At 42.0% G+C, this 26042-nt stretch overlaps 1 protein-coding gene and 1 pseudogene across 2 annotated transcripts; one reads left to right on the top strand and one right to left on the bottom strand.

The window, feature by feature from the left end:
• Positions 1-488: 488 nt before the first annotated feature.
• LOC309967607 (putative serine protease 46) lies at positions 489-24325 on the bottom strand (the record flags this gene model as incomplete). Its single annotated transcript, XM_082848387.1, is given in 8 exon segments — positions 489-743; positions 19357-19452; positions 19454-19524; positions 20309-20389; positions 20392-20557; positions 20736-20923; positions 24037-24127; positions 24272-24325. Coding segments are annotated over 8 exon segments (1002 nt in total).
• On the top strand, positions 14509-15472 carry LOC309966968 (dehydrodolichyl diphosphate synthase complex subunit NUS1-like; annotated as a pseudogene). The gene has a single exon. The product of its transcript is annotated as a dehydrodolichyl diphosphate synthase complex subunit NUS1-like (transcript).
• Positions 24326-26042: the final 1717 nt, after the last annotated feature.

Genomic DNA, 26042 nt, shown 5'->3' with positions numbered 1-26042 from the left:
GTGAGTTTCTTGGGAAGAGGCCAACCCTCACAGTAAGGCCTGAGGGAAAACTGTTGGGTCAGAGACCCAGGAGAGAGTCATGGGGACTTGGGAATTGCTGGAGTGCTGGGATGACTAAGCAGGGAGTGAGATCACAAAGTCCAGCTCCATATTTGGCAGAAGAGGAAACTGTAGCCCAGAGAGGGGAACATGATGAGCACAAGTACAAGGAGGACTATCAGGGAGGCTCCCCTGAGAGGACAGCCAGGCCTCTTGGGGGAGGGGAGGCTTTGAAGGGTCTGGCCATAATCAAGAAGAAAGATGATGACTTCAGTGACACAAAGTTCAAGAGCATCTTCACTGAACAACTGAAAAAACAGTGGCTCTGGGACCCTCCCCCAGAGTACTCTGCCCTGATGTCCTGTGCTCCTCCAGCCTCCACTTCTCCTGAGGACAGACAGAGGGGAGGAAGAAGTGGCCTCCGGGAGGGACTGCCCTGGAAACATCACTCACAGGAGCCACGGGGAGCCCAAGGAAACCAGCAGAATGTAGCCAGTGAGGAAGACCAGGTTCAGGAAGCCTGGCCCGGCCCTACTGACGAACCTCACATCACTGATCTGTTTCCTGATCCAGTCGGTGAAGTGGGAGGTGCTGGTGTAGATGCCCGGGAAGCGGTGCCGGCTGCAGCTAAAGCTCCAGTTCAGCACCCCCACCTGAATCCAGGTGTGGTTTACTTGGCAGACAAGGGAACTGCCAGAGTTACCCTGTGGAGGGGAGGAAGGGAGGCATAAAGGAGGCAGCAGGAAGGCCTCCCTGCAAGTCCTGGACAAATAAACTTGCACCTTCCGGGGCCATATCCTTAGCACGAGCTGTGTTAGGCCCGTGCTGTCCCTGATATCAACGCATGGCTATGAACTTGCTCTGTGACATGGAAGCACTGCACTGGGGCCCAAGTTCAGGATCACAATGGGCTCTCTCTGCATTCCCCTGCTAACTCTCTGACCATCACTGCCGGTCCCCTCCTCTGCTTTCTCTTTAAATCGTGGTGGGCCTCCAAGGTGTTGCCCCTGACTTTCTTCTTTCCTACAATCCTGCTTACAGAATGAGCCATTTGAAATGCAAACCTGCCCCCTCTCTCTTTGTGCAAAGCAGGTGCATGTATAAGAATAATGTTTACAACAGCATACATCAAAAAGTAGTAGCTGTTATTTCTGCTGATGGTGGGTTTATGATTTTCTTAAAACTTTCTTACATTCTTCTGTATTGTTGAAAAGTTTTATAAATCTGAAAAACAGCTCATGCTCTCCCTCCCTCCCTCCCTCCCTCCCCCACATATATGTATATTTTTTCTTGTAGTGTAAACCAAGATTTATAAGACATAATCTAATGAAGAGTGCATAAAACATGTAAGGAAAAAATAATAAAACTATACTTAAGAACACAAAAGAAGACCCACATTAATGTACAGATATACCGTTGTTCTTAGATGAGGTAACTTAAAACAATGTAAAAAAGTCAGTTCTCAACATTTGGCTTCCTACAGTATGGAAGACTAGATCCCCTTTCCCACCTTGCTGAAGATAACTAAACCTGTGAGATTTTAAATGCATGGATGAGCTAGCAAGAAAATAAAGACTCCTCAGAGTGCAAAACCCAAGGGAGGGCTAAAACACAGAGTCATCAGCAAAGCCCAGAAGATGACTTTTGCCCCAAAGCCATAGGCCAAACCCAGTGAAACTGAGCTTTGGTTTTCACAGCCTCATGCATGGGTGCAGAAGACGAAAGGCAAAACCCAGGGCCTGCCCAAGGAGGGGAGCCCAAGAGGAAACCTCCTGCAAAAAACTATACCTCCCAGAAAGGACCACACCTTCCGAGTGACGATAAACTAGGAACACCTGCCCTCATGTGAACTTGCAACTTGAATTCACACTGTCTGGGTGGTTAAAAAAACTGGAGCCAAGAATGTCATTTAAAGAGGTCCTGGGTTGGTTTTATGTCCAGGTATCTGGCAGAAGCAAATATAGATTCTGACTGAAGGAACCCACTTTCAAGCCATGCTTCAGCGAACTCCCACAAAAAAACACTCTAAAGAACATGTCCTCTTAGAACATCACCCTGCACACAGGGAAGCTGAGGCACCAAGAGCAAATGCCAGCCAGCAGAGAAAAACCAAAGCAGCATCAGAGCCTTCCTGGTTTGAGATTCAGTAATCATCACGTGGAAGCCTCCAAGTTTCTGGTAATGCACTATTTTATAGGCTTGGTGCTGAGGGTATTGGTGTTGGTTGTGTTATTCTTTATTCTCCATACACATTTTATAAATATTCTTTTATCTGTATTCAACAGAGAGTGAAAGAGTCAAAAATTATAACAATGTCAGTTCCCCTTATGTTGACCTCTAAAGTTCAAGCGATTCCAAATAAAATGTCAGCAGGATTTTTTCAGGACCTTGACAATCTGATTCTAGAATTGATATTGAAGGATAATAGTCCATGAATTCTATGACAGGTTTGAGAAAAAAAGAGCAAATTGGAGAGGCTGGGGACTGGAGAAACATCTAAACAGAGTTAGATCTATTTCAGAGCTATAATTATAGAAACCACGGTACTAGCATAGAAACTGAAAAATAGACCAATGGGGCAATGGAGAGCCAGCCAGATGCCTGCAGGTGGAGGAAACTTGGCACATGCTCCAGAAAGTGTCATGACTGAGAAAGGAGGTCTCTGCTGTAGATGGTGGAGAAACTGATGGAGAAAAATGAAGTTGGACCCTGCCATAACAAAACTCCAGAGGAAATAAAACTCTAAATGTGAAAAGTGAGAAAGATAAAGCTAATTAAAAATGTAAGGCCATGACTTTATGACTTGGGATGAAGCACATGTTTTAAAATAAGATAAAACCCCACAAACCTGAAGAGGGCAAATGTGTTAGGCTTAATTACATCAAAGTTAAGACCATCTGTTCAATGAAAGACACCAAATCTCATTGAAGATAGATGATGAATTAAGATAGGGCATTTTCTCTGTCTAAAACCAACTAGAGGTCAATTTTAGCCTATCTAAGGAAACCCTGAAAATTAACAAGCAGAGAAAGTGAGTTGAGGGAGACTTGAAGGTTTCCATGTCTAGGCTGACCCAGTTGTCAGCTCCCAGTGTCCAGACCCCCATGCTCCAGAGGAGGGAGATGGAGTAGGGCTTGGCGAAGTTTAAATCAAATTGACTTTTATGTATTCACTTATTTTTTGGTTGCATTGGGTCTTCATTGCTGCACGTAGGCTTTCTTTAGTTGCCGTGAGCAGGGGCCACGCTTCGTTGTGGTGCCTGGGCTTCTTATTGAGGTGGCTTCTCTTGTTGCAGAGCACCGGCTCTAGGCGCGTGGGCTTCAGTAGTTGTGGCACGCGGGCTCAGTAGTTTTGGCTCGCATGCTCTAGAGTGCAGGCTCAGTAGTTGTGGCACACAGACTTAGTTGCTCCGCGGCATGTGGGATCTTCCTGGAGCAGGGCTCGAACCCGTGTCCCCTGCATTGGCAGGCAGATTCTTAACCACTGTGCCACCAGGGAAGTTCCAATCAAATTGATTTTTAAATTGAGACTTATAATATGACAAGGTATTTAATAACTGAAAGTAACTGAAAATTATGCGCTCTGCCCAAAATGATGTTTGGAGAAGGGAAGAAGATTTGACACAGGGCATATGGGGGCAATGACTGGAAAGAATAAAACTATTTAATGTGGATTCTCGAACAAATTGAGATTCCTCAACAAACAAATACAGGAGAGGACTGCAGCACAACATCATTTATGCAAAGTAAAATATACACATAGCAACACTACGCATTTTTCAAAGATACAGACTTCTTTAAAGACATGTATTAAACAGATTTCAGTAGGGGCCTTTTGTGGAGAGAGAAAATGGAAGATGAAGGGGAAAATCAAGCCAGTGATAATCAAGCTAGTGATAGAGATATGGTTGACTGGACTCTGGCAATCCAGAGAAAAAGAGAACTCAGAGGGAGAGAGAGAGAAAATAGAAGAGAGAGAGAAAGATCTTGTAAGTGGACATTCTCTTACCACAATGAAATTAAGCCAGAATCCAGTAACAAAATGTGAACCACCCCCATCAAAGAAAAAAAAATTAACTTTCAAAAATGTTAAAGTAAAAACAGAATTAAAATCTACAGTTAGAGTGTAGAAAGATAAGAAGGCCATACATTGCAAAGCCCATGGGATGCGGGCCTGAATTTCACACAGAAGAGTCTTAGTCTAAATACTTTAATACCAAACAAGAGAGAATGAAAATAAATTATTTATTGTCATCATCAATTATTTATCACTGCACATTCAGCTGAAGACACTTGAAAAGGAATTAATAAAGACAAAAAGCAGGTGTCATGCATTAGAAAGCAAAAAAATCATAGACTTGAGGAATAAAATCAATAAATTGTACTTAAAAAACAACAACAAAATAAATATCTTGTAAGTCCTACCAAGAAAAACTCAAAGAGAAGGAAAATTCAAATACTTTGTGGTATAAGTAGAAAAGAGACTAGAATCAGACCCAGGGAAAATACACTTTCTAGTATCTGAAGACTATTTATAACTTTCTCTTTATGGATCTAAAATCTGGATGAAATGAATAATTTCTAAGAAAATCCAATAATCACGGACAAAACAACTTAAAGTATTGCTCAAGAACTACCCCTTCAAAGGAAAACAGGCCTATGTGGTTTCGCAAGCAACGTCTATCCAGCATTCAAGGAGCAGATAATTTATGTTATTTCAAATGTTCCAGAACATAGACTGTGCTTTCAAGTGAAGCATATTTGTGATTCTATAACTTGACAAAGGGGGTGCCTTCCTCAACACACCTTCGGTGGAGCCCAGCCTCACTGGAGGAAGACAAAACAAAACGCAAAGGCTGCGTGGATGGTGTCTCATAGGACTGCTGTTCCAGGGCCAGTACCTTTCCTGGGCCATGCACCAACACTATCCTGTGCCTGGCCCAGAGCCCAGCACGGGGTGTCTTGTTGGATGAACAAATAAATTAAATGTATTCTAAAAAACGATATTATAAATCTGAATCCAACAGATGAATGAAACCAAAGCACACCATGACCAGGGAGGGCTAATCCTGGCAGGCAGGGTAAATGGACATGAAGAATCTGTTCATGGAACTGACTCAGCACTCTAGATATGGAGTCCAGTCAACCATATCTCTAACTCACTCTAGCTGAGTTAGAGTGTAGAGTCATCGTGATAGCTGCAGAAACCACATTTTACGAAGCATAGCATTCATTCCTGAAATAAAATGCCACAGTGAAACAAAGGAATGGCTCTCTCCTCGACAGATGCTATGCCACGTTAGCAACATGCTTCATGATGAAGTGTGGGAAGAACTTCCAGGAAGGTAAGCAACAGGAAAAAGTAGAGCTATAATTCCAGGTTGCTTTTGGGGAGCAGTACCCAAAATAATGAAAAAAGTAAAAATCATGAAAACGAAAGAGGCAAAATCATCACTAATTGTAGCTCATATGGGCATAAACCTGGAAAGCCCAAGAGAGTGAATTAAAAACTCTTGGATATAACAGAAGGGTTCAGTGAGCTGAACTCCCAGATGTTTTCAACAAGATGAGTCTGGGGGATGGAAATGAGGCAAGTGAAAAGGAAGGCTCTTGTCCTGCTAAGGAGGAAGCAGTAGACATTGATTAACTCTAGGTGTTAAGTCAAGTTTAAATACATGTGTGGAAAATATCTGTAGTAGAATGATGTTGAGATATGACAACTTTTAAACCACTACAGGGGAAAAGTGGAGTGGAAAAAAAAAATCAAACCAATACATAAAGTAGGGGGATAAAAAGAAACATTCTTCTTGGTAAATGAATTAAAGGAAAGCCTCCCAAATGTGTTGAAAAATATAGCACTGAGCATTATACTGTTTATTAAAAGACATACCTAAAACAAGATAACACAATGTCTCCTGGAAGACAGAGCAATTGTTCTGGAATATGATTCTTGACATTGCAATAAACAAGAGAAAGAAGTAAGAGGCATACATATTGAAAAGTAAGAGACAAATTTACCATTGTTTGCAGATGGTATGTCTCAAAATTAAAGAGAATCCATTATATCCACTATATCTAGGAATTTTGCTTATTACAAAGTAAATACACAAAAAATCAATATATAATACAAACGGAAAATACACTGAAAAAAACATTTTATATTACAATAGAGATGTAATATAAAATATCTGGGAATAAAGTTAAGAAGCAGCATGCAGTAATTATATGGAGAAAGCTATATAAACTCCAGCTCTAGGGACACAAATAAAATAGAGCAAAATGGAGTCTATTTTCCCAAAATCACCACATGATTTTCCTTTTAGTATTATACTGAGATTGTTCAAAAGAAAATGGGAAAAAAAACCAAACACTTGGAGACTAAACAACATGCTACTAAAAAACCAATGGGTCGGGCTTTCCTGGTGGCAGAGTGGTTAAGAACCTGCCTGCCAACGTAGGGGACACGGGTTCCAGCCCTGGCTGGGGAAGATCCCACATGCTGCGGAGCAACTAAGCCCATGCGCCACAACTACTGAAGCCCGCATGCCTAGAGCCCGTGCTCCGCAACAAGAGAAGCCACTGCAATGAGAACCCCACACACTGCAATGACGAGTAGCCCCCGCTTGCCACAGCTAGAGAAAGTCCACGCACAGCAACAAAGACCCAATGCAGTAAAAAATAAATAAATTAATTAAAAAAAAAACACACCAATGGGTCAACAATGAAATCAAAGAAAAAATCAGAAAATACCTCGAGACAAAGATTGTTCAATTAGAATGAACATGGGAGAAGAGCAAGGTAAATTCTTTAAAAGAAGAATAATGGATATGGGAACATATGTGTATGTATAATTGATTCACTTTGTTATAAAGCAGAAACTAACACACCATTGTAAAGCAATTATACCCCAATAAAGATGTTAAAAAAAAAAAAAAAGAAGAAGAATGAAGGAGGACTTGCCTTACCACATACAAAAAGGAATTATAAAGCTACAATAATTTAAAAAGAGTGGTGGCACACGAATGAGACTGCAAAGGGCAGAAATACACAAAAATAAGATGGGAATGTATCATATAATAAAGAGGGCATTTCTAATTCACTGCCGAAAAAAAGTATTCAATAAAAATTATTGACATAACTGGCTACATTTGGAGAAAAATAAAACTGGTTTCCTCTCTCACCCTTCTAGGTGAATCAAAATTAAAATATTTAAAGAAAAAATTAAGAACATGTATGAGTAAAGAATTTTATAATCTTAGGGTAGGAAAGATATTTCTAAGCACAGCACAAAAACTACAATCATTAAGGGAAATAACAATAAATATGAACATATGAAAATTTTAATAATTAACTCTATGGGAAGAAATCCACACCAAAAAAGGTAAATCATGGACAAGTAGCGTAAAATATTGCAAAGCATTTCACAAAGGGTTAAAACTTCCGGTTCCTAAAGTTTTTTTTAAACTTTTTATTTTGAAATAATTTAAGACTTACAGAAAATATACAAGCATAATATTTTTACCCAGACTCACTAATTTAATGTTTAACCATATTTGTTTTATCTTCTCTCTCTCTCCATAAGTATGTGTGTATGTATACACCTATACTTATGAACCACTTAAAATTAAGTTGAAAAAGACATGATGTTCCTTTACCAATTACCACAGCATATAATATCTACAGTTTTTACAAATCAATAAAAAGAAAAGTAGTTTAACAGAAAAACATGGGCAAAGGACAGGGAAAAGTGTAAATGGTACATTGAACACAAAAGGCATCTTCATTGGAATCCCCTTTGTCCCTTTAAAATGTATTTAAGGGGTGAGTTCTTTCCCTGATCCTGGGTAAAAACTGGGCAGAGTCAGAACGTTTTGCTCACTGTGATTAATGTAATCATAATCAGTATGATTACGCTGTCACATAAACATCTCAGTCCAGAAATCAGAATATCCATAGTCACGCAATAGTCACAAAGCTAGACTTGATTTAAAGTCAAACTTCTCAATAGATAACTAATTGGACCTACTGTATAGCACAGGGAACTCTACTCAATATTCTGTAATGGCCTATATGGGAAAAGAATCTAAAAAAGAGTGGAGATATAGATACAGATATATCTGTATCTATATCTATCTATATCTATATCTATATAGATAGATATATCTATCTATATCTATATAGGTATAGATAACTGATTCACTTTGCTGTAAACCTGAAACCAACACAACATTATAAATCAACCACATTCCAATTCAGCCCCATTTACTTCATCACTCCCCTCCTTTGGGGCAAAAGCCCCACTGCAGCAAGAAGGAAAAACACACACTTAAAGGGAACAGAGCTGGCTCAAGCCCGACCTCAGAGTTTCTGCTCTAGCAATGTGGGAGCAGACTCCACCCCTGACAGGACAGCCACAGCCAGGGAGCAGAGAGGAAGTCCCACCGCACACCCTGTGCAGGCTCTAGCTCCTCCATCACCAGCCACACCCTCTATCAAAGTGATAGTGGCAGCACACCATGAGGAAAGAAGTGGCTGGCATCTGCATCAAATCCAGCCCTCACACCAAAGACACTGGGCACACACAGTCTATGTAGGGACACTCCCACATAAAAACACCACTTCAAGACCACAATAGATAACTGTTTCACCTAAATTCACAGAAACACAGAAAGTCAAGTAAAATGAAAAGAAAGAGGAACTACTCCCAACTGAAAGAGCAAAAGAAAACCCTTGAAAAACCAAATAATGAAACAGATAATCAGTCTACCAGACGCTGACTTCAAAAAGTTGCTAATACCCATGTGCCATAACTACCGAAGCCCACATGCCTAGAGCCTGTGCTCAGCAACAAAAGAAGCCACCGCAATAAGAATCCTATGCACTGCAACGGAGAGTAGCCCCTGCTCACCGCAACTAGAGAAAGCCCACGTGCAGCAACGAATACCCAATGCAGCCAAAAATAAATAAATAAAACAAATAAATTTATTTTTTTAAAAAAGAGGGGCTTCCCTGGTAGTGCAGTGGTTGAGAGTCCACCTGCCGATGCAGGGGACGTGGGTTTGTGCCCCGGTCCGGGAAGATCCCACATGCCATGGAGTGGCTGGGCCCGTGAGCCATGGCCGCTGAGCCTGTGCGTCCGGAGCCTGTGCTCCACAACGGGAGAGGCCACAACAGTGAGAGGCCCACGTACTGCAAATAATAATAATAATAAATAAAAAATAAATTAAAAAATTTAAAAAAAAGAAAAGGGGGAAATTTCAAAAAAAAAGTTGCTAATAAAAATGCTAAGTGGGGCTTCCCTGGTGGCACAGTGGTTGAGAGTCTGCCTGCCAATGCAGGGGACATGGGTTCATGCCCCGGTCTGGGAAGATCCCACATGCCACGGAGTGGCTAGGCCCGTAAGCCATGGCCACTGAACCTGCATGTCTGGAGCCTCTGTTCCGCAACGGGAGAGGCTACAACAGTGAGAGGCCCACGTACCGCAAAAAAAAAAAAAAAAAAAGTGCTAAGTGAATTAAGAAAGAGTATCAATATAAACACAGATGCTTTTTAACAAGGAACTAGAAACTGTAAAGACCTAATCAAAAGTAGATAATTCAATTTCTGAGATAAAAAGCACTCTAGAAGCAATGAATAGCCAACTAAATAACAAAGAAGAACACATAAGAGATCTGAAAGATAGAATGATGGAAATAACCCAATCAGAACAGCAGACAGACAGACAAATGGAAAAAAAAAAAAGAAAGAAAAATATGAGATCTATGGGATAATATAAAATGTGCCAACATATGCATAGTAAGGGTTCTGGGAGGAGAAGGGAGAGAGAAGGGGATTGAAAATGTATTTGAAGAAATTATGATTGAAAACTTCCTAAGCCTAAAGGAGGAAACAGATATCAAGGTACAGAAAGAACAGAGGATCCCAAACAAAATGAATCCAAGCAGGCCCACACCAAGACATATCATAGTTAAAATGTCAAAAGTTAAAGATAAAGAGAGACTCCTAAAAGCAGCAAGAGAAAAACAGAGTCATGTACAAGTGAACCCCCATAAAGCTATCAACTGATTTCTCTGCAAAAACTTTGCAGACCAGAAGGGAGTGACATGATATACTCAAACTCATGAAAAGGAGAAACCTGAAACCTAGGATAGTCTACCCAACAAGATTATAAGTTAGAACAGAAAGAAAGAGAAATAATTTCTCAGACAAGCAAAACTAAAAGAATTCTGCAATACCAAACCTACCCTAAAAGAAATGCTGAAGGATATTCTCTAAATGGAAAAGAAGAAAGAATCTGTCCGAAAGGGAAAATCCCAATAGGAAAAACAAATATATAGTAAGGATTGAAGATAACTTAAGTAAGCCAGTACATAGAATAAAAAACAAAAAATATTGTAAAAGCAACTATAACTACAATAAACAGTAAAGGGATAAGCATGAAGATATAAAACATGACATCAAAAACACAAAATTTGGAGGAGGGGAGTAAAAAAATGTAGATCTTTTAGAATGTATTTGAACTTGAATGACTTCAGTTTAAAGCAAATAGATATAATTATGGGTCAATATATATAAACCCCATGGTAACCACAAATCAAAAACCTACCTATTGTAGGTTTTGTATACACAAAAACCAAAAAGAAAGGACCTCAAGAATACTATGAAAGAAAATAATCAAACCACAATGGGAAAAACAAAAAAAAGAGGAAAGGAAAAAATAAGAACTACAAAAACACTGGAAAGCAAGGAATAAAATGGCAATAAGTACATACCTGTCAATAATTACTTTAAATGTCAATGTACTAAATCCTCTGATCAAAAGACATAGGGTGACTGATTGGATACAAACAAAACAAAACAAGACCCTTCATTATGCTGCCTACAAGGGACTCACTTCAGGGCAAAAGACACACACAGACTGAAAGTGAGGGGATAGAAAAAGATATTTCATGCAAATGTAAATGACAAGAAGGTGGGGGTAGCAATACTCATATTAGACAAAATAGACATTAAAACAAAGACCATAATGAAAGACAAAGAAGCATATTATATAATGATAAAGGGATCAATACAAGAAGCGGATATTACACTTGTTAATATATACACTCAATACAGGAGCAACTAAATATATAAAGCAAATACTAACAGACATAAAGGGAGAAATTAACAATAATACAATAATAGTAGGAGACTTTAACACCCTGCTGACCTCAATGGACAGATCATCCAGAAAGAAAAACAGTAAGGCAACAGAGTTCATAAGTGACACCAAACACCAGTTGGACTTAATTGATATCTGTAGGACACTACATCCAAAAAAGAAAAAAAAAAGTAGAATACACACTCTTTTCAAGTGGGCAAGAAATATTCTCCAGGTTAGATCACACACTAGGTCACAAAACCAGCCTCAACAAATTTAACAGGATAGAAATTACATCAAGCATGTTTCTGACCACAATGATGTAAAACTAGGAATTAACTACAGAAAGAAAAATAGGAAAAGAACAAACACGTGGAGACTAAACAACATGCTACTAAAAAACCAATGGGTCAATGATGAAATCAACGAGGAAATCAGAAAATACCTCAAGACAAATGAAAATGAAAACACAACTTTCCAAAATCTTCAGGATGTAGCAAAAGAGTTCTAAGAGGGAAGTTTATAGTGATACAGGCCTTCCTCAAGAAAAAAAGAAAAATCTCAAATAAACAACCTAACCTACCACCTAAAAGAATTAGAAAAAAAAAACAAAGAAAGCCCAAAGTCGGCAGAAGGAAGGAAATCATAAAGACCAGAAAGGAAATAAGTAAAATAGAGAGTTAAAAGATATATATATATAAAAGAATGATGAAACCAAGAGCTGGTTTTTTGAAAAAATAAATGAAATTGATAAACCTTTATCCAGGCTCACGAAGAAGAAAAGAGGACCCAAATAAACAAAATAAGAAAGAAAGAGGAGAAATAACAACCAATATCACAGAGATACAAAAAATCATAAGAGAATACTATGAACAATTATATGCTAACAAATTGGACAATACCGAGGAAATGGACAAATTTCTAGAAACATATAGCCTGCCAAGATTGAGTCAAGAAGAAACAGACAATTTGAACAGACTGATCACTACAAGTGAAATAGAATCTGTAAAACAAATAAACAAACAAACAAACAAAAAAACTCCCTGCAAACACAAGTCCAGGTCTGGACAGCTTCACTGGGGAATTCTACCAAGCATAGGAAGAACAGGTTACACCTATCCTCAAACTATTCCAAAAAACTGAAGAGCAGAGGACACTCCCAACTTCATTCTATGAGGCCACCATTACCCTGATACCAAAGCCAGAAAAAGACACTAACAAAAAAGAAAATTACAGGCCAATATCTTTGATGAATATAGATGCAAACATCCTCAATAAAATATTAGCAAACTGAATCCAACAATACATAAAAAGGATCATACACCATGATCAACTTGGATTTATTCCACGGTCCCATGGATGGTTTAACATACACAAATCAATCAATATGATACACCACATTAACAAAAGGAAAGACAAAAACCACATGATCATCTCAGTGGACACAGAAGAAGCCTTTGATAAAATTCAACATCCATTCATGATAAAAACCCTCATCAAAGTGGGTATCTCAACAACATATGGGAACATACCTCAACATAATAAAGTCCACTTATAACAAACCCAGGGCCAACATAATATTCAACAGTGAAAAGCTGAAAGCCTTCCTCCTAAATTCAGAAACAAGACAAGGATACCCACTCTTGTCACTGCTATTTAACATAGTATTGGAAGTCCCAGCCACAGCAATCAGACAAGGAAAATAAATAAAAGGTATCCAAATTGAAAGGGGAGAGGTAAAACTGTCACCTTTGCAGATGACATGATACTCTATATAGAGAACCCTAAAGTTTCCATCCAAAACTATTAGAACTAATAAATGAATTCAGTAACTTTGCAGGATACAAGTTTAATATACAGAAATTTGTTGCATTTTTATACTCTAATAATGAAATACCTGAAAGAGAAAGTTTTTAAAAATCCTGTTTAAAATAGTGTGAAAAACAAACAAACAAAAAAACTAGGGTTAATCTTAACCAAGGAGGTGAAAGACATATACACTAAGAACTATAAAACATTAATGAAGGAAACTGAAGAAGACTGAAAGAAATGCAAAGATATTCTGTGCTATTAGATTTCAAAATTAATATTATTAAGATGGCCATACTATTCAAAGCAATCTACAGATTTAATGCACTCCCTATAAAAATACCCAGGAGGGCTTCTCTGGTGGCGCAGTGGTTGAGAGTCCACCTGCCGATGCAGGGGACACGGGTTTGTGCCTCGGTCTGGGAAGATCCCACATGCCGTGGAGCGGCTAGGCCCGTAAGCCATGGACACTGGGCCTGTGCTCCACAACGGGAAAGGCCACAACAGTGAGAGGCCTGTGTACCGCAAAAAACAAACAAACAAACAAACAAAAAAACCCAGGAAATTTTTCACAGAACTAGGATAAATAATCCTAAAACTTATATGGAACCACAAAAGATATCAAATTGCCAAAGCAATCCTGAGAAAAAAGAACAAAACTGGAGATATAACTCTCCCAGACTTCAGACTATACTACAAAGCTACAGTAATCAAAACAGCATGATATTGGCACAAAAATGGACACAGAGATCAACGGAACAGAAATAGAGCCTAGAGAGAAACCCACAAACCTACAGTCAATCTATGACAAAGGAGGCAAGAATATACAACGGCGAAAACACATTCTCTTCAACAAGTGGTACTGAGAAAACTTGACAGCCACATGTAAAACAATGACGTTAGAACATTCCCTCACATCATATATAAGAATAAATTCAAAATGATTTAAAGACCTAAATGTAAGACATGAAACCATAAAACTCCTAGAAGAGAACATAGGTGAAACACTCTTTGACATAAATCAGAGCAATTTTATTCTTGGATCAGTCTCCTAAGGCAAAAGAAATAAAAGCAAAAATAAACAAATGGAACCTTATTAAACTTAAAAACTTTTACACAGCAAAGGAAACCTTGACAAAACAAAAAGACAACCTATGGAATGGGAGAAAATATTTGCAAATGATGTGACTGACAAAGGGTTAATATCCAAAATATACAAAGAGCTCATACAACTCAATATCACAAAAACAAATAATCCAATCAAAATGGGCAGAAGACCTGACTAGGCATTTTTCCAAAGAAGACAGGCACACGAAGAGATGTTCAACATTGCTAATTATTAGAGAAACACAAATCAAAACCACAATGAGGTATCACCTCACACCTGTCAGCAAGGCTATCACCAAAAAATCTACGAATAGATGGCGGTGGGGTCGAGGTGAGGTGTTGGCAGTAGAAAGGGGTTCGGGTGCGGGGGGCGGGGGAACGCGGAGAGATGGCCCGCGCCGGCTGCAGGGCCGGATGAGAAGCGGTCGCGCTGCGGGTGTAGGAGAGAGGAGGGTGCCCGGGCGGTGTACAAGCTGGTGTGGCGGGTACTGCACGCTCTGCTCTGCCTGCACCGCATGCTCACCTCCTGGCTCCGTGTTTGGTCCGGCACCTGGAACTGGATCTGGTGGCGCTGCCGTCGGGCCCCCTCCGCCGCTGTCCTAGCGCCGCTCGGCTTCACGCTCCCCAAGCTCCTGGCTGTCCCCTGGCTGTCGGCAGGAAAGGCAGGAACCGCAGTCACCACCGGCATCCACGCGGGGGGCCGACCCCGGCCGCCGCCCACCCGCGGCTACGCTGGCGCGCGGACGGCAGTTCCCTGGAGAAGCTGCCTGTGCACATGGGCCTGGTGATCACCGAGGAGGAGCAGGAGCCCAGCTTCTCGGACATCGCAAGCCTCGTGGTGTGGTGTATGGCCGTGGGTGTTTCTTACATTAGCTTCTACGACCACCAAGGTATTCTCAAAAGAAAGAATTCCAGATTGATGGATGAAATTTTAAAACAACAGCAGGAACTCCTGGGCTTAGATTGTTCCAAATACTCACCAGAGTTTGCAAATAGTAATAGTAACAAAGATGATCAAGTTTTAAATTGCCAATCGGCAGTGAAGGTGCTGTCCCCAGAAGATGGAATAGTAGATATTGTGAGAGCTGCTCAAGACTTCTGCCAGTTAGTAGCTCAGCAGCAAAAGAAATGCACAGATTTGGATGTAGATATGTTAGACAGTTTACTTAGTTCAAATGGTTTCCCTGATCCTGATTTACTATTGAAGTTTGGTCCTGTGGACAGCACACTAGGCTTTCTTCCCTGGCACATCAGGTTGACTGAGATTGTCTCTTTGCCTTCCCACCTGAACATCAGTTATGAGGACTTTTTCTCTGCCCTTTGTCAATATGCAGCCTGTGAACAGCGTCAGGGAAAGCAGCGATCCCTGGTTGTGTAATTTGATTTCAGGCTTTTGGAGAAAAGGACTCAAGTGACTCTGATGTTTACAAAGCACCTATGAAACCCTGTACACATCTAGTTTATAATCCTCATAATTTATCAACAAACACAAAAAAGTGTCTTACTTGAGAGTAAGAGTACATGTGTGAGTGTGTTATGTGTGCGCGTGTGCATGTGCATGCATGTGTGGAAATAAACTTATAAATGGGGGAAGTATTGGAGGAGGAAATATGTGGACTTGCACCTTTGAGCAAATAGCAGCGATGTTTTAGGAGCTGAAATTTCAGATTTACAGGCTTCAGCCCCAACTACTTCCCTTTTTTGTGGGGAGAGAAAGGGGTGATTACAGCTGTTTTGTTGTTGTTTTGGGGGGGAGGGGAATAACTTTTGTTCAGTCTTTCCAAGTGACCAAACTTTAATTTTTAAGAATAGTATACTGATGTATTAAACGGAAGCATTCTGAGTTTGAGGGATCCCCAGAGGAATGGAGTTCTGTGTTGTTCACATGTTAAAAGTTTGCTCACCTTTGGAGCAAAGGGAATACATATTTTCAGACATCCGTCCATTTTCATCTCTTCGTTATTGTCAAACAGTGTGACTTGAAAATGTCGCTCTGTTGTCTGTGTTCTGGGTTGTGAAGATCACTTGAAAAAGAACTCTTACAACACTGAAATGCAGAATTAAAAAAAATTTAAATATTGTATGAGGCAGTCATAAAAGGTGAAAAGGTTGTAATCTTAAAAGTAAAGGTGAAACTTTCCTGAATAAGGAAAGAAAGTTTTGATCTCCTTTTCTGTTTGGTGGGCAGTGGGCTAGATAGTACCCAAAGCTGGTTTAAAAAATTTCCATTAACTGTGTTTATTTAAATAAGCATTTGAGGGAAATTACCGAGGCAGCTCTTTTCCTCAAAAGTAACCTGTTCCTCTTTGGAATAGCACATTTAGGACCATGTTAGTACCCAGGATTTTTACTTAATAAATCCTGACGGTGACTTTGCGTAAAAATATGATCTTTAAGTAAGACTGAGGCCTGTGTAGGTAATAAAACATTACCAAAGTCTACAAAGTAATTTAATTTTGCATGTTCTCTTTCATGGCAGAGAACAGCACTGGTTCTGTTACTTTTTAAATGAAGAAATGATTTTTTGATAGGTGTTTAGTTTTTCTTCCCTCTCTGCTGATACTCAGACAGAAACCATTATTCTTTATATTTAATGGGCTGTTTTCAGAAGAATCTTATTAACAAGTGCACAATAGTCATCCAAAATTGTATGTTTAGAATGGAGTAGTTTAAAAACTAGGGCTCAGACTCTGAAAAATAGCAAAGAAGACTGGATTTGGAAAGCAAGGTCTGGAATTGCTTGCCAAATTCTGAGGCTACGAAGAATATATGTTTTGACTTTGGATTCCAAAACCTCATTTATGATTTTAAAAACCAGTTGAAATAAAATGATCATAAACTAAAAAAAAAAAATCTACGAATAACAAATGTTAGAGAGGATGTAGAGAAAAGGGAACCCTTGTACACTGTTGGTCGGAATGTACATTGGTGCAGCCATTACGGAAAATAGTATGGAAGTTCCTTAAGAAACTAAAAGCAGAGCTACCATATAATCCAGTAATTCCACTCCTGGGTATATACTTGGAAAAAACAAAAACACTAATTTAAAAATATACATGCATCCCCAATATTCATAGCAGCACTATTTACAATAGCCAAGACATGGAAGCAACCCAAGTGCCCACCCACAGACAATTGGCTTAAGAAGATGTGAGATATATATATATATAAAACAATGGAATATAACTCAGTCATAAAAAGAATGAAATACTGCCATCTGCAACATGGATGAACCTAGAGAATATTATGCTTAGTGAAATAAGTCAGATAAAGACAAATACTGCATGATATCACTTATATGTGGAATCTAAAAAATAATACAAATGAATGTATACGCAAAACAGAAACAGAGTCACGGATATAGAAAACAATCTTGTGGTTACCAAAGGGAAGAGGGAAGCAGGGAGGGACAAATTAGGGGTATGGGATTGACAGATACAAACTACTATTCAATATATATAAAATAGATAGGCAACAAGGATATATTGTAGAGCACAGAGAATTATACTGATTATCCTGTAATAACCTATAATGGAATATAATCTGCAAAAACACTGAATCACTACGCTATACACCTGAAACTAACACAATAAATCAACTATACTTCAATTTTAAAAACCACAAGAAATACTTGTCTTAAAAATGAAAAAAAATTTTTTGAAGGTGTCCAACTCAAGAAATTATCCCCTGTGTATACAGAAATTTGATTTATGAGAGAAGTGGTGACAGCCAGTATAGGAAATGGTTTTTTCAGCGAACGACACTGGGACAACTGGTAGTCCATACACAAAATAAATAAAAATAGACCCCTAAATTACACCATTCACAAAATGAATGCACATGGATTCAAGACCCAAATGTGGAAACCAAAATTCCCAAACTTTTAGGAAAAAGAAAACATAGGAAAATGTCCTTATAACCTCAGGAAAATGAAGGCGTTCTTAAATAAGCATAAACCAAAAAGGAAAAAAAAGATATGTTTGATTGAAATAAAATCTAAATTGCTATCACAACATTATGTCAACTATACTCCAATAAAAATTTGTTTTAAAAAATCTAAATTGCTGTTGAGCAAAGGAGAGTATATACAAGATCAAAAAGAAAGTATTTGCAATATACACAATGAACATAAAATCAGTATCCCAAACATAAAAATATAATAAAAAGAAAATGGCAAACAATAGAAAAATGTGTAAACTATCTGAACAAGTGATTCACATAAAAAGAATTATGAATGGTGAATAAACATATGAAAGGATGCACAGTTGCATTAGTAACTGGGACAGGTACATGCAACCGCAAAGGGATACTATTTCTCTAGTTCTCATCCTCAGAATGGAAAACATTTTACAGTCTGACCAATACCAAAAGTTGACAAGGATATGGAACAATGGAATTCTCAAACACTGCTCTAAGAATATAGATTAGGGCCTTCCCTGGTGGCGCAGTGGTTGGGAGTCTGCCTGCCGATGCAGGGGACATGGGTTCGTGCCCCGGTCCGGGAAGATCCTACATGCCGCGGAGCGGCTGGGCCCGTGAGCCATGGCCACTGGGCCTGTGCGTCCGGAGCCTGTGCTCCGCAACGGGAGAGGCCACAACAGTGAGAGGCCCGCGTACCGCAAAAAAAAAAAAAGAATATAGATTAATACAATCACTTTGGAAAACAATTTGGCAATGACTATTAAAGATGAAAGTATGCACAGCCTATGACCCATCAGTTCCTTGCAGGATGCACCATATTGAGAAATTCTGGAACATGTAAATAGGGAGATGTGTGTAAGAATATTCAGAGCAGCAGAGTATGCGATATGAAAAAATTAGAAGCTACCTCAATGTTTATAAACAAGAGAATGAATGAACTGTGGAATATTCACAAAAGAGAATATTGTAGATAGAGCTATCAATGAATTACAGAGGCATGTATCAATATGGATAAATCTCAAAAACAATGTTGACTAGAAGATGCAAGAAGCAGAAGCTTGCTTACAGAATGATGCCATTTATGCTAAACTCGTTCCACCAGCATCTGGCCCAGATCTGGGCATGTGACTGATGTTCAGAAGTGCTCAAATAACCTGAGAAGTACTGCCATTATTAACCATAATTGTGGAGAGGAGTGAAAAGTATTTTCACCCTTATTTTACACATTGGGAAACTGAAGCCCAGGGAAAGGAGATTTTCATAAGGTCTCCCAGTGCCATGTGGAAAGGAATGCATGACCACTGAAAGTCGTCTTCTCGCCCGGGTCTAGACACTGTGCACCTGACAGGTGTCCATGCCCCACTGTAAGATGGCACAAATCATGTCATTCCCTATTAACTTTTTCTGGCCCTTCAAGAAGAGGAACTTGTACTGTTTGTTGATTGCAGATCTTGTTGTTTACAATCTTGACAGCCACCTCCTGAAGACTGTAGGAGGGCTGTGGGGTCTCTGAAGAGAGAGATCCTGCCTCGTCATCCCTTCAGCTCTTTGGCACATCTCCATCTTGGAGCTATCCAGATTCGTAATGTGGGAGGCAGGGTCATTTCCTGGGATAGTGATGTATAAAGGCCCCAAACCACAATCTGACTTTTGAAAAAGCCCGAGCTCATTAAAAAGTCTCCCGAGGGGCACAGACCAACATCCAAGCACTGAATGAAGCCAAGGAGAGATTACCCCAGTAATTCACGTTCCATGAGGGTGGATGGTTGGGCACTGCTCCATGGCTACCTGCCAATGTGGCAAGACCCTAGAGCCCAGACTGAGCCACCCGTTGGAGGGCAGGACCCCACAAAGGCTCCTCAATTCTAGGACCTCAGAATGACACCAACAAGGGACAGGAATTATTGGTGTTCAAGGTAACAAGTGTTTACAATGGCCACCCAATGCCTAGGTACCCCCCTGAGACCACAGTCCTTGTGCCACCTGCAGACAGGAAATCCCATTAATAGCCAAAGATTAATTTCCTTCCAGGCGGCAAAGTGAGAGCTTGACATTGGAGTTAACTTAACTTTGGGAACTGAGGTCCATACACGCCATGAGTGTCTTTTACACCAGGGCACTGTGTATATCCTCCTATCAACAGAGTTCAGGGCAACGTGCAGCACGTGTAGGTGCTCAGGAAATATTTGCTGATGGAATGAATGAGTGAATAAAGGAATGGATGGAGGAGCCCGTGGTGGAGTTATGTTCTGAAGAGGCAGGTGTCTTGGGACCTCGGCCTGCCTTCACTTACCTCGAGTATATGTTTGTCCCCACCCGATCATCCAGCACATGGATCCAAGAAATGGCTTGAGTTTAGGGTTAGGTAGACAGGCTGAATGAGGGGGGACCAGGAGACAGAGTCCCTGAGCTTCAGGACGGCAATATCCTGGGACATGAGGCTGGTGAAATCCTCATGAATCACGATGCGAGTGACTGAGAGTTTGGTGCCATTTTCTGAGAGGCACTGAATTCCCATCTTCACGGAGTATGATCTGGGGTCCTTGGATCTGCAGGGTCACGGGTAGGAGGCAGATCACCAGCAGTGAGGTCAAACATGGAATGGTTGGAGAGACACAGGCTGAGCACAGGGTTACCCAGCCAGGCCCCTACTCCCGGATCCCCAGATTCAGCAGGGCCTCCTAGGCCAGAAAGCAAAGCCCCTGAGACTGGAGGGCCACCCTGACTGAACTCTGAAAGCAGTGCACAGCTGTAAGGACCCACTGGTGGTGGATGAGGGAGCCACTGCAGTTGTTCGCACCCAGGAATAGGATGCTCACCTGCCATGGCCATTTGCCCGCCTCTGCTAGCTTCCCCTTCACATTCTTGCAGGAGATGTTAGTCTGACCACAGGCCTGGAACCAGGACCCTTAGAAAAAAGGTAGAGAGGGGGCCATGACAGCCCCATGCAGACTCTCAGGCAGCAAAGGGCAGCCCTCAGACTTCCAGCCGTCACAAGGAGCCACTGCCACATGCACATGCAGGGAGGGGCTTTTCTCACCACCCCCGAAGTGGCAACCAAAGGCCCAGAGGCAGCAGGAGCCCCATGTTATAAAGACAGCCTCCAAACAACGGGGACCAGACAACCCCTCCAGGGCTTCTTACAATCCGTCAGCCCAGGATTCATCCCTTCTCCCTTGTTTACACAAGTGAAGGAGAAGAGAGAATCATCAGAGGGGTGAGTGTCAGTAAGCGCTAAGTGATGGGGCACAATGAGCAGGGCTGCTAGTCAGTTGTAGCCAGAAAGCAATGGACAGTGATGTCACATTGTACAACTCCAGGGCATGCCTCCATAGACCACCAGCCCTGGAGGTGCGCTCTCTGCGACCATACCAGGAAATGAGTAGAGATGCTTATCAATTTCCTCCTTGCCCCTCACTGGCTCCAACAGCAGGAATGGGAGCAGTAGGGGCTGCATTGAAATGGATAGGAGATTGAGATTCTGAACTGGACAACCTTGGACTGGTATTTAATAACTGAACATCACTGAGGACAGGAAAGGGAGAAATTCTACAGCACAGGTTGGAGACCAAGACTAAAGACAAATTAAAAGGTTCCTTATGTATAGCCTGCTGTAAAGTTTGGGCTGCCCAAGAAGCTGTCACAGGCGGTCATGGACCTCCTCATACAGGCAAAGTTGGACATGTATTTACACTGTCTCAAGCAGACGTGGTTCCAGAAAGTGTTCCCTTCAGCAGTTCAGTGTGCAGTGCCAACCAGAGCTTCAGGGACTCAGCAGCAGCAAGCAAGGCTCGTCCTTGCCTGGGAACGGGGCGGGGGGCAAAGGGGGGCGGCAGGGGCGCGTTCCGTGGTGGTGGTGGAGAGGGTACAACAATCAACAGACCAGGCTAATAATCTATTGCAACTCATACACATTAGCAGAAACGTCTACTGGGCTCTGCCTCATAGCAGTCCCTCAGAGGGTCCCAAACCATTGATGTTTGGTCTTGTTCCACCATGTCCCAGGGCTCCTGGTACTGCTATCAGATATGGATGGCTGGTCCCCTTGCCACACACTCCCATGGCTGGTCACCTTTACCCTCAACCAGTGGTTCCCCCCAGGGATCCACAGGCACCTGCACAAGCCCCAACATCTCCATGGAGTTTCGTCTGCCTTGCCCTCTCATTGCTCCATTCTTGCCCATGTTTCTGTCCAATGGCTTGCTGTCTTATATTCTGTCTCCCCCAAGGGGGAGCCACATTTCCAGCCCTTCTCATATACTGTGGTGGGTTTATGGCTACCTTGTTTCAGATTACACCCTGCTCCAACGGAGACTTTGGTAGGAAAGAGAGGGCTTCCAAAGCCTTGCCCTTGCCTCTCTCACAAAGCTTAGGCCCTGGAGACCCAGGGTCCCACAGAATGAACTTTGCTACTTAAAAAGTGACAGCTCTGGGCTTCCCTGGTGGCGCAGTGGTTGAGAATCTGCCTGCTAATGCAGGGGACACGGGTTCGAGCCCTGGTCTGGGAAGATCCCACATGCCACGGAGCAACTTGGCCCATGAGCCACAACTACTGGGCCTGGGCGTCTGGAGCCTGTGCTCCGCAACAAGAGAGGCCGCAATAGTGAGAGGCCCACGCACCATGATGAAGAGTGGCCCCCGCTTGCCGCAACTAGAGAAAGCCCTCGCACAGAAACGAAGACCCAACACAGCCAAAAATAAATAAATTAATTAAATTAAATTAAATTTAAAAGAAGTGACAGCTCTAAGAGGTAGGGTTGGGCTTTGCTTCTGTGCTCCACACCCTCAGTGGGTTCCTCAGTTTCAGAGAACAGTACACCTCACAACTCACGTCCAGGACAACGCTGACTCTGATCTCCTTCCCCCAAACCTTATACAAGATGTGCAGGATTCAGCCTGGAGATGCCAGCACCAAGAACAGCAGCTGAATCTGGAGGGAGCCATGATGGATTAATTTGGGGGCATGAGGTGTTGTGGATCAATCTTGTCATAGACACAGTGATACCATTCCATATATGGGGGACACTCAGTGGCTCAAACAGATTCCACTGCGGACCACCTCTACCCCTTCTTGGAGTTCGAGTCCAAGCGCTCCCACTCACAAGCTGTATTCTGATGTCACCCCGTGCACTCACATGTGGCAATGGGAATGTGTGTCTTGGCTCATGACCTCTGTCCCTACAAGGTCCCAGACCCTCACCCCCACATCATCACAGGCACAGCAGTTAGCTACAAGGAGCAGTGCACATCCTCACCACCCCCAGACATCACAGATACCTGAGGACAGCACAGAGTAGGAGAGCACTCATTCACTCACTCACTCACTCAAGGAACTGGTCTGGGAAGGGGAGTCACACAGTGAAGGAAAAGGACAAATGCCCTAAGGTGGGGAACACATCCCTACTAACAGATGCCACGCCAGCAAATTTTCTGCCAAGAGGCAGAATGGACAGCTGGCAGGTGACCTGAATCAGGGCTGCCACCACAAGATTACATGTGGTCAGTTAGGGTGGGAGCCCAGAGACCTTGTCACATGGGGTCCCACACTTTTTACCCCCAAAGAGTCTGCTGAAAACTGGTATTGAATACTGGCACCACAAGCACTTAAGTTCTCTGGGCCTCAGGTTCCTATTGTGAAATGTGGATATTGGTAAAGCCCACTTCAGGGGGTGTTGAGATATAAGCCACGTGAATGATACCTTATGTGGGATGAGCAGTCACCCACATGTCACATCGTCCTCATCACAAGTCCCAGTTCTCTGAGACTGTGCCTCCCAAATCCGTTCCATGGATATTACTTTGTTTCCATTTTTAATAAGGCTCTTTCCTCATGTTCATGGTCACTGGCAAACAGGAACTGCCTCGACACTGTCTGGGTCCCCAGGTTTGGCACACCATGCAGTCTGACGAGGAGATGCCCATCAGGAACAAATGGAGACCATGCAGGCATGAGGATAGTTGACATAGGCACCCAGGCAAACAAAGCCCTCCTGCCTCTCTCCCATGCTCCCAAAGCCCTACCTTGAACATAGAGATTATTCTCAGCCCTGGCAGAAGGAAATGGAGATGCGAGGCCCAGAAGAGCTCCCTGCCCACATGCCACGGCAAGCAACTGCACGGCCCTCACTGGTCCTCATTATGGGACTTGGAGGCAGGGTGGGGCAGGGCATCTCTATTGTGTGAGAATTCTAGAACTCGTGGTTTGTTTATGCAGGGCAGCAGGGAGTGAGCCTCCGCCCCAGGGTTAGGGGCTCACCCAGCTGGGGCAGCAGCAGGAGGCTAAGTAGACAATGTGGCCTGCCAGAGCCATGATGTGATGCTGCTGCCAGACACCTCTCTGGAATGGTGCTGCTGATGCCTTGCCCTGAACCTGTGACAGCACGTGCTGTCTGGCCCGAGACACTACCTCCTGGGCTCAGCCTTGGCCTTGACGAGGCCCCTGTATCCCTAACCCTAAGTCTGTGATAGCGCCAGGTATCTGGCTTGTGACAGTGCCTAGTGCCTGGCCTGTGAGGCACTCCCAGTGCCCAGTGCAAGTTCCTTTATGAAGCCCTTCTCATGGCTCCCCTGGAGGTATGGAAACTGAGGCTCTGAGAGGGGGACGGCTAGTTCCTTGCTGTGACTGATTGAGCTGGAACTGAAGTTTTCCTTTTTCCCACTTTGCATTTTTAAGAGAACAGCTCATGGGTAGAGGCCAGGTGTTTTGGGCCTGGGAGGTGAATTCCTGAGAGGAAGCAGCTTGCAAGCCTGGGTCTTCATGAATCAGCAGAATAAATGACATTTTGGGACCCCTCTCCACCACTCCACTGAAGTCCCCACCCCAAGAATCCCGTGAGGGACTGTCCATGAGGACGGCTCACTCCTGCTCCGCACCGTTGCCAGTGTTGTCAAGATCATGGGTAATGAGACTGCTGCTCATTACACTGCTAGAGGAGATGGACTGGGGCCAGCACTGTGGAAAACTTCGGAATCATTTAGCAAAGCAGAAAATGTGCCTACCTCACAACCACTCCTGGTTGTGAGCCCTAGAAACGTCATACACGTATGCAGGAGGAAAGACACATGAGACTGTTGGCAGCAGCACTGTTGGGTAGAGCCCCAACTAGAAACTACCGAGCTGCCATCAAAGGCAGGATGAATGCACGGAATACTCGAGCAATGAGAACAGACCACTACATGTAGTGACATGGGAATCTCATAAAACATATTGCTGAGTGAAAGAATTCAGACACCAAATGGTACGTATTGCATGAAATTCAAAAACAGGTAACACAAACTATTTTTAGGGATACATGGTAGAAAATCAGATTTCCTACAATCAGATTTCCTCTGGGGGAAAGAGGGAGAAAGAGGGAGGGAGAGAGAGAAGAAAGAAAATCCAGAGAAGCAAAACTCTCTCTACTCTTCTGCCTTTGTGGAAAGTAATGCTTTGCGGGGGGGAATGATGAACCAATAAAACCAAGATAATTGAATAAAGACCAAGCATATCCGTTATCACTGCCAATGTGAATACAAAGAAAAACCTCTACTTTTACAAGTCAGAGATTCTTATATTGGGTAGAAAAAAATCTACTCACATGCTACTCAATAGAGACTCACCTAAAACAAAGTGATATGAAGCGGTTGAAAGTAAGGGATGGGCAAAAATATATTAAGTATATGTAAGCAAAAATAGAAATGACAATATTAATCTCTAGAGATGTAATTCAGGACAAAAGCTTTAAACAGAAAAATAAAATTACTTTCTGTTGAAAAAAGATAAAAATTATAATGACTATATAACATTAAAGCTGGTCATCAGTAACAACATCAAACAGTGATACACGAGAAATGGAAAAACCTCACTTGCAGTGGGAGAGTCTTCTCCAGCTTTGTCTATCTTTGAGGGATTGAACATCTATAAAAATCAACTGCACACTAGACTACTAAGAAAACCACAATGATTTCCCTACAAGTGGAACTAGTTTGGGCCACATATTTTACGATGATGCAATGAAACAAAGATTTAATAAGAATGAGTAAGTGAA

The sequence above is a fragment of the Leucopleurus acutus genome, assembly GCF_964270905.1.
Source record: "Leucopleurus acutus genome assembly, chromosome: 10".
Classification (NCBI taxonomy): Eukaryota; Metazoa; Chordata; class Mammalia; order Artiodactyla; family Delphinidae; genus Leucopleurus; species Leucopleurus acutus.
Note: the sequence above shows the minus strand (reverse complement) of the source record. Positions and strands in the feature narration are given on the sequence as shown.